Genomic DNA, 15,141 nt, shown 5'->3' with positions numbered 1-15,141 from the left:
ACGCGACACCGCGCCGCCGAGATCCGCTAGCCGCCGCCGCTGTGGGAGAATGGGTCACCCCCCGAGGAGAGAAGCCCCGCCGCCGCCATCTCTGCGGGCTTTGCGCGTCAGTGACTACTGCCGACGGAGATGGAGACGGGCCACGATGGGCACGGGCTTTGGAGGCACCGGCTTGGTCGCCCCCCATGTCGCCGTTGAGCGGCGAGGGGGTTGGGAGCGTTGTTTTCCGTCTTAATGAACGATCAACATAAAAATCTGGGAAATTTCAATAAAAGTGGGACAACATAATCCCATTTCATTTACTCCCTCTAATCGATATTACTTGACACTAGTATGGATATATCTAGAACTAGAATATGTCTAAATACATCTATTCTATCGGAGGGAGTACATTAAAATATATTTCCAACACACAGCCTCCATTTTTATTTCCCCTGCGTTTTGACCTTAGTCAAAGTCAAAATTTCTAAAGTTTGACCAAAGATGTAACAAAAAATATCAGCATCCATAATTTCATATTTACAAAATATGAAAATACATTTTCAATATTTATGATTCTAATACGCACTAATTTTATATTTGAATATTAATACTTTTTCCTAGTACAGAAAAATAGTGTAATGGGCCTCTTGTTGTGTAACTGGGCCATGTTGAATACTACAGAGCTTGGACATGTTCTTCTCGACATGTCCGTCTACAACACTGTCGCATATTTCCACTTCCACCCGACCACACCGATGGCGGCCGCCGCCCCTCCTCCCGTGCCCAGCTCCGGCGAGGATGAAGGAGGAGGCCCCGACCGCATCAGCGACCTCCCCGACGCCGTCCTCGGGGAGATCATCTCCCTCCTCCCCACCAAGGAAGGCGCTCGGACCCGCATCCTCGCGTCCCGGTGGCGCAACCTCTGGCGCTCCGCCCCTCTTAATCTCGACTGCTATGAGCTTACCACCACTTGGGGTGAGCTCGCTGGTGTGGTATCACGCATCCTTTCCTCCCACCAAGGCCCGGGTCGCTGCTTCCGCATCCCCTGCGGATTTCTTCCCTACGAAGCGGCCACCGTGGACTCCTGGCTCCAGTCCCCCGCCATCGACAACCTCCAGGAGCTTCGTTTCTCTTACCCGATGCTGCATAATCAGTCGCCGTTGCCGCTGTTGCCAGAATCCTTTCTCCGCTTCTCGACCACCCTCCGTGTGGCCACCATCGAACATTGCCACCTCCTCGACAGCATTGTCCAAGGGCTCCAGTTCCCCCAGCTTAGGCAGCTCACACTTTCAATTGTTAGGATCTCCGAGTGTTCGGTTCCCCACGTGATTGCCGGGTGCCCTGCTCTGGAGTGCTTGATGATAAGAGATTGCTTCGGCTTCCGTCGCCTCGGGATCAATTCCATTAGCCTCAGAAGCGTCGGTGTGCATGCTGAATGTTATCGGGATGAGCTCAACTTTGGAGAGCTTATCATCGAGAATGCCCCTTGTCTTGAAAAGTTGCTCCATCTTGGTTGCACTGGTGATCTGCATGTATCGGTAATCTTTGCACCTAAACTAGAGACAATGCGCTGCTGTTCGAACCCCACCACTAAAACCTCGTTTGGCTCCATGGTTATTCAGGTAACTAAGATCTTTCTACTGCTGGCGTTTACAACCCTTCTTACCTGCATTTCTATGTGCGGAAAAATTATAGATCTTGTGCGTTCGCAGATAGACTAATTATTTTCTTGAATGCTTGATAAAGGGGTTGCGCATTGATGGCCTTACAACGGTGGTGCGCACTATCAAGTTTTTGTCCGTTGATATGGATAAATTTTGTCTGGATACAATTATTAACTTGATGAGATGCTTTCCATGTCTGGAGAAGTTGTACATTCAGGTGGCTTCTTCATTCTTAGTTTCTTTTATATGCTTCTATTTTGAAGTGGCTAATTCTTTTCTTTCTTTATGTTTTTCAGTCATATTTATCAGGGCCAAAGAATTTGTGGCTTAGTAAACACAAGAACTTCATCAACGGCCATGATATCCGTCTAAAGAAAATAATGTTTAAACTGTATCGCGGCACCAGGTCGCAGGTTAGCTTCGTGACATTCTTTGTGTTGAATGCGAGAGTGTTAGAGTCGATGATACTTGAGATTGAACACAAGAACGACAACGAGGAGTTCTTGGCAGAACATCGTAGGAAACTGCAGCTAGAGAATAGGGCTTCAAGAGGTGCTCGGTTTCAGTTTACAACTGATAAATGTGTGCGCAATGTTTGGGACATCAACGATGCCCGTGTTTTGGATTTAGCTGATCCGTTCGCATGTTTATGTTAAGTCAGGGTCTGGTCTGTTTCGGAGCTATTCCTGACCATCATCAGATCTCATTTTGTGCCTTGTCCAAACTTGTTTAGCTCTCACTCATGTCTGTTGTCTACTTGTCTTCTGAAGTTTGTATTGTCTGAACCTTATGACAGCTAAGCAAGCTATTTGTGCCACTAGTTTGTGATGTGCTATGTGGCATTTAAACAAGTCTGTATAATCTGATTCCACTACCAGATATATACTGATGGATACCTGGATGCATACAAGCTACCTGTGCTTGTGGGTAGGTAGTTCTGGTGTTCTTGTTCCACGGTATTACCAAGATATATAACAAGATATCTGTGTGGTTGATTTTATGGTTTGGGTTTATGATTAACTCTTGAGTACTAATTAATATTTTTAGCCGCAGTTGAAGATGCCTTTTCTTGATGTGAAACTTCCACTAGATCATCACTTAAATGGTCCCATGTATGTACCTCATCTATTGTCAACCTTCAGAGTTCTGAGCTTTTGATCTTTTTCCACCTTTTGAAACTGTCCGCTTCTGCATTTGGCCTGGGCACTTGATGTTTTTTGCACCGTGTTTTTCCGTCTCAAATACTAATGAGACGAACTTGCAATTCTCTAGCTGTATGTATGAAGGGAACAATCCATGTTTTGTAAGCTGCCTGCTTGTTATCAAGCATTGGATGGAATTTGGCAAACACACCAGAAGCCACCTTTCAGATTGTTAATTTTACCAGACTGGTAGATACCTGAATGTACACAGAATTGATATACTCTCTCTGTCCCAAAATAACTTGCTCAAAGTTTTCTAGATACGGATGTATCTACACACTAAAAAAATGTCTAGATACAACCGTATCTACACAAACTTGAGAAGCTTATTTTGGGATGGAGGGAGTACTTATTATACTGGAAATGGTACAGCACTGCATTCTCAATACTGAACTTTTGGTCCCGAAATTTACTTGTGTATTTGCCTTGGTCAGGTTGAGCGTCATAAATAAAAATTCTTACATAATACAGTTAGTACTGATGTCCAAACAAATTGGGACCAGGTATATGGCCATAGGCAGTCTCAAACTCTGAATGTGATATTGAGACTAATCAACACTGGGTAGTTGTGGCAAGAGACACAAATTTCTGGACACACTCATGTTGATTTCCCCTAGAACGTCACTAGGACTGACTGATTGTGGTTGATACTACTCCCTCTGATTGAGAAGTATTTTTGCTTAAGAGTTTGACCAGACAAACTTTTTTATATTTGGTTACCATTATGAATTTGCTTAGTAATGTTCATAACGTAATAAGTGATATTACTTGATCCATTACGAAATATGCTAGTGTAATGTATAACTATTTTTATCTAAATTAACATACTGTATTTCATATAGTGATGATCAAAGTTTGTCTTGACTACTATGTGAATATCACTATAACTGACTGATTGCTACAACTTTCTCTGACTGAGAAGTATTTTTTGTTTTAGGATTTGGCCAGCCAAACTTTTTTAGGTACCATTATGTTTTTTTAGTAATGTTCATAACATAATAACTGATATCATTTCATCCATTATGAAATATGCTACCGTAATGTATATCTATTTTTATTTGAACTAACATAGTTTCATAGGCTGATGATCAAAGTTTGCCTTGACTAATATGTGAATATTCAAAACGATTTACATCTGCGGTCGAAATTGATGGTAAATGGCAATCAGAGTTTGCCTTGACTAGTTTATACAGACCGGTAGAAATATATACCTGGATGCAGACAGGTTGTTTGTGTGGGTGGGTAGTTCTGGTGGTCTTGTTCTTTCCACGATATAAGAAGCTATCTGTCTGGGTAAGTTTTATGATTAACATTGAGTACTAATTTATATCTCTAGCTTTAGTCAATGAAGATATAGCCTTCCTTGATTTGAGTCTAATTTTCCACTTGATCATCACTTGATTGGTATATATGCAACCACCTGCAGTTTTATCCTTGGGAGTTCAGAGCTTTGAGTTATTTCCCTTCTGAAATCGTGTCCTTTTCAAAGGTAAATGAAGGGTTGTGATGCTTCTTCTTGAATTACTGTGAAGGGTTATTTGTATGGATGGGCAGACACCACCTCAGGCAGAGCCGATCAGCTGCTTCCGTGGACGCGTGGCTCCGGTCCCCCGCTCTGGACAACCTCCAGGAGCTCGACTACACCTTGTTCGAGCAGCCGCCGGCGTCGGTGTTCCGGTTCTCGCGCAGCCTCCGCGCTCTCACCATCGGATGCTGCAGCCTCCCTGATGACACCATCCCGGGGCCGCTTCTCTTCCCCCTGCTCAAGCACCTCGGGCTTGAAGACGTCACGATCTCCGAGCGCTCGGTGCAGAGCCTCATCGACGGGTGCCCCGCCATGGAGTCCCTGCATGCTGATCCACGCCTGCTTCGGCTTCCGCCGTGTCCGGATCGTCAACTCCCTCACCGTCAGAAGCATCGGCGTGCTCGACCAAACTTCTTACGCGGAGAGTGACCTTGTTCGGTTACAGGAACTATTCATCGACAACGCGCCTCGTCTCGAAAGGTTGGTCCGCAATGATGTGGAGAATGGTCTGCATGTTTCGGTGGTTGCCGCGCCTAAACTCCAGGCCATAGGCTTCCTTTCCGATGGATATAAGTTTTCCGAGCAGTGCTACCCTGATCACCTCTACAGGCTCGAGCTCGGATCCACGGTTATTCAGGTAACACATTGATCCATCAGAGTTTCTTTCTTTATCGCATTTTCAGTATGTCAAAACCACACATATCACATGCCTTGTTAATGTCGCCTTTCATATATACATGCTTGATAAAGGGACTGCGCGTCGAAAGTTTGGCAATGGCGGTCTCAACAGTCAAGATTCTTGCTTTCTGGACGAGAACTCTTTGCCTGGATACGATTGTTGAGTTGCTGAAATGCTTCCCGTGCTTGGAGAAGCTTTACATTAAGGTGACCATTCTCCATCAAAAGTTCAGATACTCCTTGCATATACTTCCATATGTTCTCAAGTGATTTATCTAATTATTAATTCTGCATGTTCTTTTTAGCCACACATGGGTTTGAGAGAGCCAAACAATTTATGGAGGCGTAAACACCACAATTTCATAAAGCGTCATGACATCCGTCTTAAGACATTGGTTTTGAGGCGGTACTGGGGAAACAAGTCGCAGGTTAACTTTGTTACGTTCTTCTTGTTGAACGCGAGAATGCTAGAGTCGGTGACACTTCAGGTTGAACGTTATAATGAGGAGTTTGTGGAAGATCAACGAACGAAGCTTCAGCTGGAGAACAGGGCTTCAAGAGCCGCTCAGCTCCATTTTACAACCCAGAGAAGTATCCGCAGTTCGGCGGACGTCAAACGTGTCCATGATTTGGATGTAGTTGATCCGTTTGAACCACCCTGTTGAAAATTACTTGGCTAGTCGGTCCATTGACGAGTTGCACTTGTCTATCAACTTATCCCATTTTGTGTTTTTGCCAAACCTTGGCTGGTTATGTTGTGCTTGTGGTTTATTAATTAAGTTTGTATTATCCTGGAAACTTATGGAATTGAAGAATCTATACTCCTGGAAATACTATACTATGTGGCATATCTTGGTTTTTGATACTCATAAGTCATAACAATCTCTGCAATCTCACTGTAAAACGAGGACTAATCAACAGTATTAGCTACAGTTAGAGTAGATAATATCTGGAGTCGCTCACCCAGTCTTGACGCCCACTGGAACAATACTGGGACTGATAGACTGTTAGTATTGAAGTTCCAGTTTGTCTGCAAAGTTTATTCTAAGGGGAAGGAGCAGATGGAACGAGAGAGTTTGTGTGAGCAATTGTTGATGCTAACATTGGGTTTTTTTCTTTCTTTCTGTTGAGCAGTTTTTTCTTGCTTATATCATTTCACGTTGTGTCTAAACTTGATAAGTTCACATGATTGTATTTTTTCTGAAGTTGGTATTATCCTAGGTTCACAAGAAAGGTTGTTTTATTGTAGAACATTGTGACACTTTGACAAGCTATCAGTACTACCGTTTATACTCTACATATGTGGCAACACTAGAATTTATTTATGGAGCACAGAGCATTGCAAATCTCACCGAAAGTTTGAGGACCGATCAACACATGTAGCTATCTCTTTGCTGTACTTGCACTTGAACTCTGGGAATGAGCAAGAGTTGCTGTTTACGAGTTCCAGTATATTATTTGTACCAAGTAGTTACATATATTCCTAGATTTTGAGGAATCATGTGGATCTCACAGAAAATGGGAAACTACTGGTTGCGTAGGAGGTGGGTTTTGTAATAGAGATGATCGCCATGTGTCTGCAGTTAGGGAAGGAAATGACAGCCAGCGGCAGCAGAAGCAGGAGGTATGCATGGTTCAGTCGGCCGGTGTAGCATCAAGCATGTTCTACCCGCCCAGCTGAACTCAGGAAATATTAAGACTCTTCACATAATATTTTTAGATGATTTTAGAGAGGGAGGCTTTCACCGTCAACAAACAGTAAAGACATCCAAACTCGAAAACATAATAAATATGCATACGGATTCCGTTTTCGATGAACTTGGGCTTGTTGAAAAGCAACAAATTCAGGAACCTCACAAAGAGAAACACCGAGAAGCAACAAGAATATAGGGATGCAAAGGATGCAAAGGATTGCGCTTCCTAAGACGATGCGATTAAGTTACTCAACTGAAAACCCCTCTTGATAGTGCGGCTATCTATCCTATAACCCGATCTACCAACAACCACCTTGAGACCGGTAAAAGGAAAACCTAGCAAGGCTATACCTTTGCCTTGCGCATCCCGCTTGATCTTGATGTCAACGCTTGAAGCTCTCTCAAGCCGAAATGCCTCACTTGATCATTGTTGCTTCGTGAAGACTCACAATTGCTCTCCCATACACCATGATGGGATAGCTTCATTGAGGCACATCTTCACATGTCCATTATCACCAAATGGACCATAGGCTTCAATCATGACATCTTCGATATGCTCATCTTAAACTTGTCCTTCTCAACCTTGATGACATCCAAGCTTGGTGAAATCCTCTCATGGGCTATATCAGATCATACTCTTGATGCAAAACAACTAACCCAAACACAAGTGCACATATATAGTGGGTTAGCTCATGAAGCATAATTGTCAAGGCTTACCGCCCACAAGATCATATGATCCAAAGTGGTACAATCTTTATGCGTTATGCGTTGACGAACTTAAAATCAATCTACACTCTTAGTCTTGGTCAACATTGTATCTCTTCATGCTCTATCATAATATCTTGATCATTCATTCCTTAACACATAAGCTAGAGCATGGTTAACTTGAGTTCCACGCAAGAACTCGATGTTCAATTCTTCATCTTGATCATATCATATTCTTCTCTTTAAATCGATGATCTTGATGCCAATACCAAGTGTATAAACATTATATTCATGTCATACACGCTTGAATCCAACATATGGACATCAAGAAATACCTATGAAATATTTCTTCATATAAACAAAATGAAAACATTAGTCCATAGAGGATTGTCATTAATTACCAAAAACACACTTAGGGCAATGTACCCTTACAAAAGCAATTGAACTAACAAAAAAAAACTGCATTAAGAATGACCAAACATCAGATTTAAACCAACTAGACAGATTTTGCATGACATAAACATTCAGATATTCAGAAATATAGTACAACGAGCACTCGGATATCATGACATGTTCTAGCCCGAGATGTTTGAGTGAGGGGAAGTGAAGCCCCGAGATGTTGTCGTCGGGGAGGATGCAGTATCCAATGGTGAGAGCATGGAGGCTAGGCGAGAATCAGAAGATGGATGCCCGCGGCTGCTCAAAGGGCGTAGTCAAGCTCTTGCGGGTCATCCAGAGCGGGGGACCAGAGTGACGCGTCCACAGTAGCTGATCGGCTGCTGAGGTGGTGTCTGGCGATGCAGAGACACGGGTGGGAACATAGGATATTTGAGATGACGGGAGCGAGATATACCCTGTAGGGGGCGAGGTCGTGGTTGTCAAGGTTCAAAGGGGCGTAGAGCCAGAGGTGGTGCCACCGGGAGGTGGGACATAAGGATCTAGGTGCGGGTGCCGTCCCTGGTAGGGAGGAGAGAGATGGTCTTGACGAGGATGGTGTCATACAGGTTGTTGATGGGGTCCTCGGGTGGTGGCCTTGACTCCACCAACTTCCTCATCTTCCTCATCATAGGACTGCTGCCAGGCGGCTGCGGCGGAGGAGCCTCGCGTCGCAGCATTTCTCCCACGTGCAGCAGAGGCGGCTGGCTAGGGCTCAAAGGGAACAACCGAAGCGGATCGACGGTTGAGTTTGAAATGGCTCACCAGAAAATGAAACAGCGCAGATTGTTTTGAGCTGGGCCTGGACGTTGGAAAGATAGGCCCAAAGTAACGGCTTCTTTTCAAGCAAAAATTCTAACCTCTATCATTTTTGTCGACATTTTATCTATCACCTTTTTTTTGAAACGGGGCAAAAGGAGCTTTGCCTTATATTGATATCTATCACCTTTTTAGTTTGCGAAGAATCTTCCCTGATTGTTTAATGTAGATTTGTGTGTGCCCGATAATTCAAAAATCTTGATTTTAGCAAGCTCAGGTCGATGCATATATTTCTATTGTAGATGATATACCAGATACTTACTAAAGATGTCAGGTAACAATTGTGCACTTGCATTGAATCATTTTTGATACATGGACGACATGTAAGATTGAAAACAGCAACACTCGAACTGCAGTTGTAGTTTGCGCTACCTTCTCAAAAATTTGAAGCTAAGAATCTATCTACGGGGAAAAGAATTTATGTTTTAGAATCGTTCTAGTTCAGCCACAAGTCCTCACATTTACCAGCTCGGGAAAACGATGACTTTGAGAATCTGCAGTATCCATATGTTCCTTGGCGTTCAAAATCTTTTGACCAATCAGTAGACTAGCGTTCATTTTTCTTAGAGAGAAGACTAGTGTGCAGTTCAAATTTAGAAAACAAACATCACAGATATGGTTCGGGTTCCTGCAGTGTCGACCAACCAACCGTTCCACAAAGGAAGCGGACATGAATATCAAGGATACTAGGGACAAGAAAGTTAGTGGTGATAGCTATATTGATGCTCACTTTGTTGCAGAACAACTGCACCGCCAAGCTGGCATCAAATGTGCCTCTAGATTGGCATGTAGAGAACAATTAATAACCTGAGAATACTTGTTGGCTGCAATGTTTCCAACATGTATGTTCAATGATTACAAAAGTATGAAGACCATATGATCTGATCCAGTCCAATTTAGGACCCCAAGACTGTTGTGCTCTTTAATGTGATCATTCCCTGTTTTAGATCAATATGATCAAGATTTGGTTTGATAAATCTGTGCAAGAACCCCCATCAATTTTAAGCAGACACTCTAGTGGATGCAATGCTAGTTCAGTAATGAAACACAGATGCACTCATAAAGAGCACAAAATATAAACTTTTTCCATTGTACAAGGCCAAGCAGTAGCAAGATATTGTGTACTCACAAATCATCCAGAAGATTCATAAATATAAGTAACCTAATTACAGCCCCGCAAAAAAAGTAACCATACTACGGAACTAAGAATATTCTTACTGACAGCTAAAATCTTGAACCCCTGTACCGCCACCGCCCAGCTGTCAACATGCAGTCCTTAATCACACATGCAAGACGGATATTCTGCTAAACTAACGAAATAACCGTGTCCTACGACCAATATTTTGCTAAACTAACAACAGCACCCAACGCTAGAAAGAGTTATGCGTTTGGGGAGACTGAGAATAATTTAATTTTTCTTGCCAGAATAAGATTGCCATGTACATCTCAACAAATTCATACTGGTAGTCAAATCTGAAAAAGTTTGGCTGGCCAAATCCTAAAAAGAAATACTTCTCCATCAGAGGGACTAGTAACAATCAGTCAGCCCTTGTGATGTTCCAGAAGAAATCAAGATGAGTACGTCCAGAATTTCGCGCCTCTTGCGACAGCTACCCAGTGTTGACTAGTGTAAATATTACATTCAGGTTTGACACTGCCCATGGCCATACCTGGTCCCAATTTCCTTGGACATTAGTACTAGCTGTTATGTAAGAATTTTCAGTTATGGCGCTCAACCTGATCAACGCAACAACAGAAGTAAATTTCTGGACCAAAACTTCAGAATTAAGAATGCATTAGCATTTCCAGTGTATCAAGTAGGAGTATACCAATTCTGTGTACGCTCAAGTACCTATCAGTCTGAAAAAACTAACAATCCGACCCAAAGACGGCGTCTGGTTAGTTTGCCCAATTCATTGATAGATAACAGGGGATTGCGGCGACGCAAGGATCGTCCGTTGCAGGGAGGAGCGAGACGATCTCGCCGAGGACGGCATGAGGGAGGTTGCTGATGGGGTGCTGACTTTTGTATACCAAACAGATTAACACTTGCTACCACATCCACACGTATGTGCGCCCAATGCCCCTCTCTTCTCATCTAGATCTGCCTATCTGTCATCCTATCTGAATGACTGAATTCAGAGAGACATAGTCACGAGTGTCCTAATGAACTCTTCATACAAGGAAAATTAAGCAAACAAGTTGCAACCACTCGCAGGCGAACTTCCACAACAGTAAAGAATGAAGCAAAGCATGCATATGCCCTGATTTATTCAGCCCTCCGAAATTTCTAAGCGCACTGCAAGAACATGTTTACAACAACAACAGACAATATAATGCTCGCAGAAACTCCCCTGCCACAATGAACAGGACTAAAGCAACTTCATAATAATAGTACAGACATATGGATCTGAGTGACTAGTACCACCATACAAGAAGTGCAGCAGCAGCAGCAGCGCAAAGCCGCATCCGGAAATGGAGCTGCCCTCCGGCCCGCGCCTGGGAGCCGGAGAAGAACCCGACCTGCCCGGCCGGCGGGCGGGGGCTGCGGGTCCCCTGAGGCGGCGTCGGCGTTGCCGGCGGCGGCGGCGGGAGCTGCGGCGGGGCGGTGGGAGGAGGCGACGACGGCGGCGGGGGAGAGTAGTAGTAGAACTGCTTCACCAGCGGCGGCGGCGGCGGCGTCTGGCCGGCGACGCCGTCGCGCGACGGCGCGGCGAGGAGGAGCAGGAGCATGAGGATTTGGTGCGGAGGCGCCATGAGTGATGGGAGTGAGAGTGAGGAGACACGTAAGCAAAATGGTGGAGCTAAACGGTGTAAGGGAGCTCGCGTGTGACGTGTGAGTGTCAGCCTTGCGTAGCTAAGGGCATCTCTAGTTGTTCGGCCCCCCCAGCCGCCAAAACGGCATTTTTTTTGGGCCGCCTGGCGCGAAACGGCGCTAATCTGGATCTGGGGGGCACGTTTTTCAGCCGTGAACCCAACCCAAGTTTCGGCCCACAAAATTCAAAAACGCCGGAACAAAACAGAAACGCGATCCTCGGCGGCATTTTCAGCCGGGGCTCGTTGCCGGCGGCGATGTAGTCGAGGACCCACTGGAGGCGACGGTTTGGGCCGCCCCACCACCTCTTGCGCCCCTTGGAGTTGTGGCGGCCCTCCACCTGGCCGTTGTTGCCGCGGTCGGCGACGTCCTGGTCGTGCCGGCGCTGGAAGTAGGCCTGCCAGAAGGCGTCGTTCCCCTCCGCCCTCCAGCGCGGGTCCGCGGCCTGCTCCTCCGTCAGGCCTTCGCGAACCTCGACGATGGCGTAGTCGAACTCGACGCCGGCGGGGACGGGAGGCACGGGGATGCCCCCCGCGCTCAGTTGCCACGCCCCCTGGCCGCCGGATGCGCCGGGGACACGCATGTCAGGCGGGCACGGGTACCCCGCCTGGTAGAGCGCCCATGCCTCGTCCTTGCGGAGGTGGCGGCGGATCCAGCCGTTGGCGGCGGCGTCGTCGGCCATTGCTGAGGAGGGAAGGGGTAGCAGAGAGGCGAGGGGATGGGGGATTTAATAGCTCGGAGGCCAGGCGAAGGGGCGGTGGCGTGTCCATTACTGCGCCGCGTGGCCTTCGATTGGATGTCGAAGCGGCGCGCGTCAGCCACGCCATTACTCCGGCAGACTTTTGACCGGTGTGCTCACTGGCCGCTGGCCACGCCATTACTCCGGCAGCCTTTGACCAGCGCGGGAGCCGAGAAGATGAGGGCGAGCAGCTCACGGGCGGGTTCTGGACGAGTCTCTTCCGCGCCATTTCCCCCGCGTCGCTGACAGCGCTGGCCCGCGTCGCCTTTCCCGCCATTTCGCCCCCCCAAGCCGAACCCAGTGGGCTGGGTTTCGCCTGGGTGCGCCGGCGCAAAATAACGCCGAAACGGCGCTATTTGGGCTTCTGGGGGGCAAGTGGTACAGAAACGGCGCTTTTAGGCCGCCGCGGCGCTAAAAAGGCCTCTGGGGGGGGGGGGGGGGGATGGAGATGCCCTAATAGCTCGGGTGTGAGTTTTGAAAAGAAAAAGGTCTTTTCTTTTGCGATTTTTTTTTCGAAAAAGGTTTTCCTGCAGTTTGAAATTGCCTTGCGGACGGTGTGCAACGGTCCGCGTGCGGGCGCATTGCGTGCGGGGTTCCGACGGTGGATCGGCCAATGCTGCCATGTACGTGCAGCTCAGGGTGCAAGTGGGACGCTCTGCGGGGGCCCGCTGGTGCGCCGCATATTACCGCAACTTTACGTTGTGTGCCGCGTATGAGCCGCGTATGGCCGCAAAAACGCTCCGTAGATACGCGCTTCATACGCGGCACACAACATAAAGTTGCGGTAATATGCGGCGCACCAGCGGGCCCCCGCAGAGCGTCCCACTTGCACCCTGAGTGCCACCTCCAACCTACCAGAGTTTAAATCCTAGATTCGATATTTTGTTATAACATAAATATCCAGATTTGGATCGATAGCGAGGCGTCTGTGGTGACTTCGTCAATATCAAAACTTGTTGCATCAAGTTTCTTGGACTCAGTCTTTCAAAGGTGCTCATAGGGATAGGGTGTGCGTGCGTGCATTCATAGAGGTGAGTGTATGCGCGTATTTATGAGCGTCTACATCTGTTTTGTGTTTCGCAAAAATAAGAACTAACAACTTTTTAGTTTTTTACCCACCCACACAAATAACCGTATTTTTTTAGATAAAATGTCATAGATCTGACGTTAAATTAATAACGTCTTCAACCGATGGAACAGATACAAGATCCTAAACCCAGATTACAAGGTAGAACTGCACACTGACAAAAAAAGGACCACCCGAGATAGGTACAGCCGTAACTCGAACAACCAGCACGACTATTACAGTCTGCGATGAGGAAGAGCAAGCGCAAGGCGAAATACGTTGTTGGACCGGTGCACACCCTAGCACGGGCAAACCGACAACCACCGCAACCGACGAGACAACACCACCATCATAGATGCCACCAGAGGCCGACCACCACCAGAAATCGACCAACAGAGCGCACAAACCGGCGAGGAACATCAAGGGAACGCCCAACTAGAAACACCGCGGGTGCCGAACGCGAGGAAAGCTATGCATGGGAGGGCAGACAGAGGAGGACCTCCGTCACCCCAACAACGAAGAGCCGCACGAGCGTGAGAACTCCAAGGTGGCATCTTCAAGAAGATCATGACGCCGAGGCAACCACCGCACTGCTGCCACACCACGCGGCTTGCTGGCACCACACCGTCCACATGGCCGAGGAGCCCGTCCAACACCAGACCCGTGGCACGCCCGCCAACCAACTGGACTTCCACCATCCAGGGCCGACGTACCGGTTTCCCAACTCTACGGATAGCGAAACAGAAGAAAAAACGAGGAACATCGCGGTGAGGACGTCAGACGCCGACCGAGGACAAGCCAGCCACCGTAACCATGCACCACCGTAGCCCGACAAGGAAGCTCTACCTGCCAAAACAGCACCGCAGCCCCCATGGCTGCTAGCCCCCGCATATCCGGGCGAAGATGGGCTCGAAACCGGCCCGAGGCCCCTGCCCTGACCCTAACTTGATGCGGCCAGATCTAGCGTGCCCATGGGGCCAGATCATTTATTCATACATATAAAATAAATATTCATTGGTCACAAAAAATCGAGAAAAATCCTTGCATGTATGGAGCATGGAACGCGAAAACAAACATAGCAAACATGAAGACAACATTGGTGACAAAAACCCAAAATCACGACCGCATGTCTTCACTAAAAGAAGATGGAAATTTTTTACATGAGAGGGAACAAAGCAACATGCTGAGACAAGTATCGATCAGTTGATAAAAGGAAAGCATGGCATAAATTATGTTTTCTTTGTGTGTTTATGTTTTATAATTGTTACATATACTTAGATTTATAAGGGCTCCCCGAATCGATGTTATGCCTAAGGTAAATAAAAAAAAACCAAAGGTATGCGAACATTGACCGAGGAGTAAATGCATATAACCAAATGAACAACATTAACTGATTTTCACCTGTAATATTCTTGCCTGCTTGCTCCTGTGTGCATAGTAGATCTTACCGTTATTCTTGAAGAGATGGAACATGATGCTAAATTCAGGTCAATAATACAATTAAACAGACATTGAAGGTACTCCGTATTGAGTATCTCTTTGGTTTTGATTATACAGAAAACTAAAAAAAAGGAAAAAAAATGTTAGGAATAAATGTGCAAAGCATAGAGTGGGGGAAAGAGTCATAGGATTTGAAAACACGTAGGAATGCTAAAAGATGGTGTGATCAGATTGTAAAACTCCTGCACCTTTGCTTAGAAATGAGATCAAATGGATTTTTTTTCCTTACTCAGTTCATTGGAAACAAACGGATGAGTAGTTTCAAAAGGGAAAAAATTCCTATTACAACGAGACATCCACTTTTATATGAATATAGA

The 15,141-nt window shown here is 46.3% G+C and overlaps 1 protein-coding gene and 1 pseudogene across 1 annotated transcript; both read left to right on the top strand.

The window, feature by feature from the left end:
- The first annotated feature begins 717 nt into the window (after positions 1-717).
- Positions 718-2,646, top strand: LOC127298923 (F-box/LRR-repeat protein 25-like). The gene is made up of 2 exons (XM_051328793.2): positions 718-1,604; positions 1,729-2,646. The coding sequence occupies exons 1-2, from the start codon at positions 738-740 to the stop codon at positions 1,975-1,977; spliced, it is 1,116 nt and encodes a 371-aa protein (XP_051184753.1). The 5' UTR covers positions 718-737; the 3' UTR covers positions 1,978-2,646.
- Positions 2,647-4,379: 1,733 nt separating this feature from the next.
- On the top strand, positions 4,380-5,791 carry LOC127298924 (uncharacterized; annotated as a pseudogene).
- The last annotated feature ends 9,350 nt before the right edge of the window (positions 5,792-15,141 follow it).

The sequence above is a fragment of the Lolium perenne genome, chromosome 5, assembly GCF_019359855.2.
Source record: "Lolium perenne isolate Kyuss_39 chromosome 5, Kyuss_2.0, whole genome shotgun sequence".
Taxonomy (NCBI): domain Eukaryota; kingdom Viridiplantae; phylum Streptophyta; class Magnoliopsida; order Poales; family Poaceae; genus Lolium; species Lolium perenne.
Note: the sequence above shows the minus strand (reverse complement) of the source record. Positions and strands in the feature narration are given on the sequence as shown.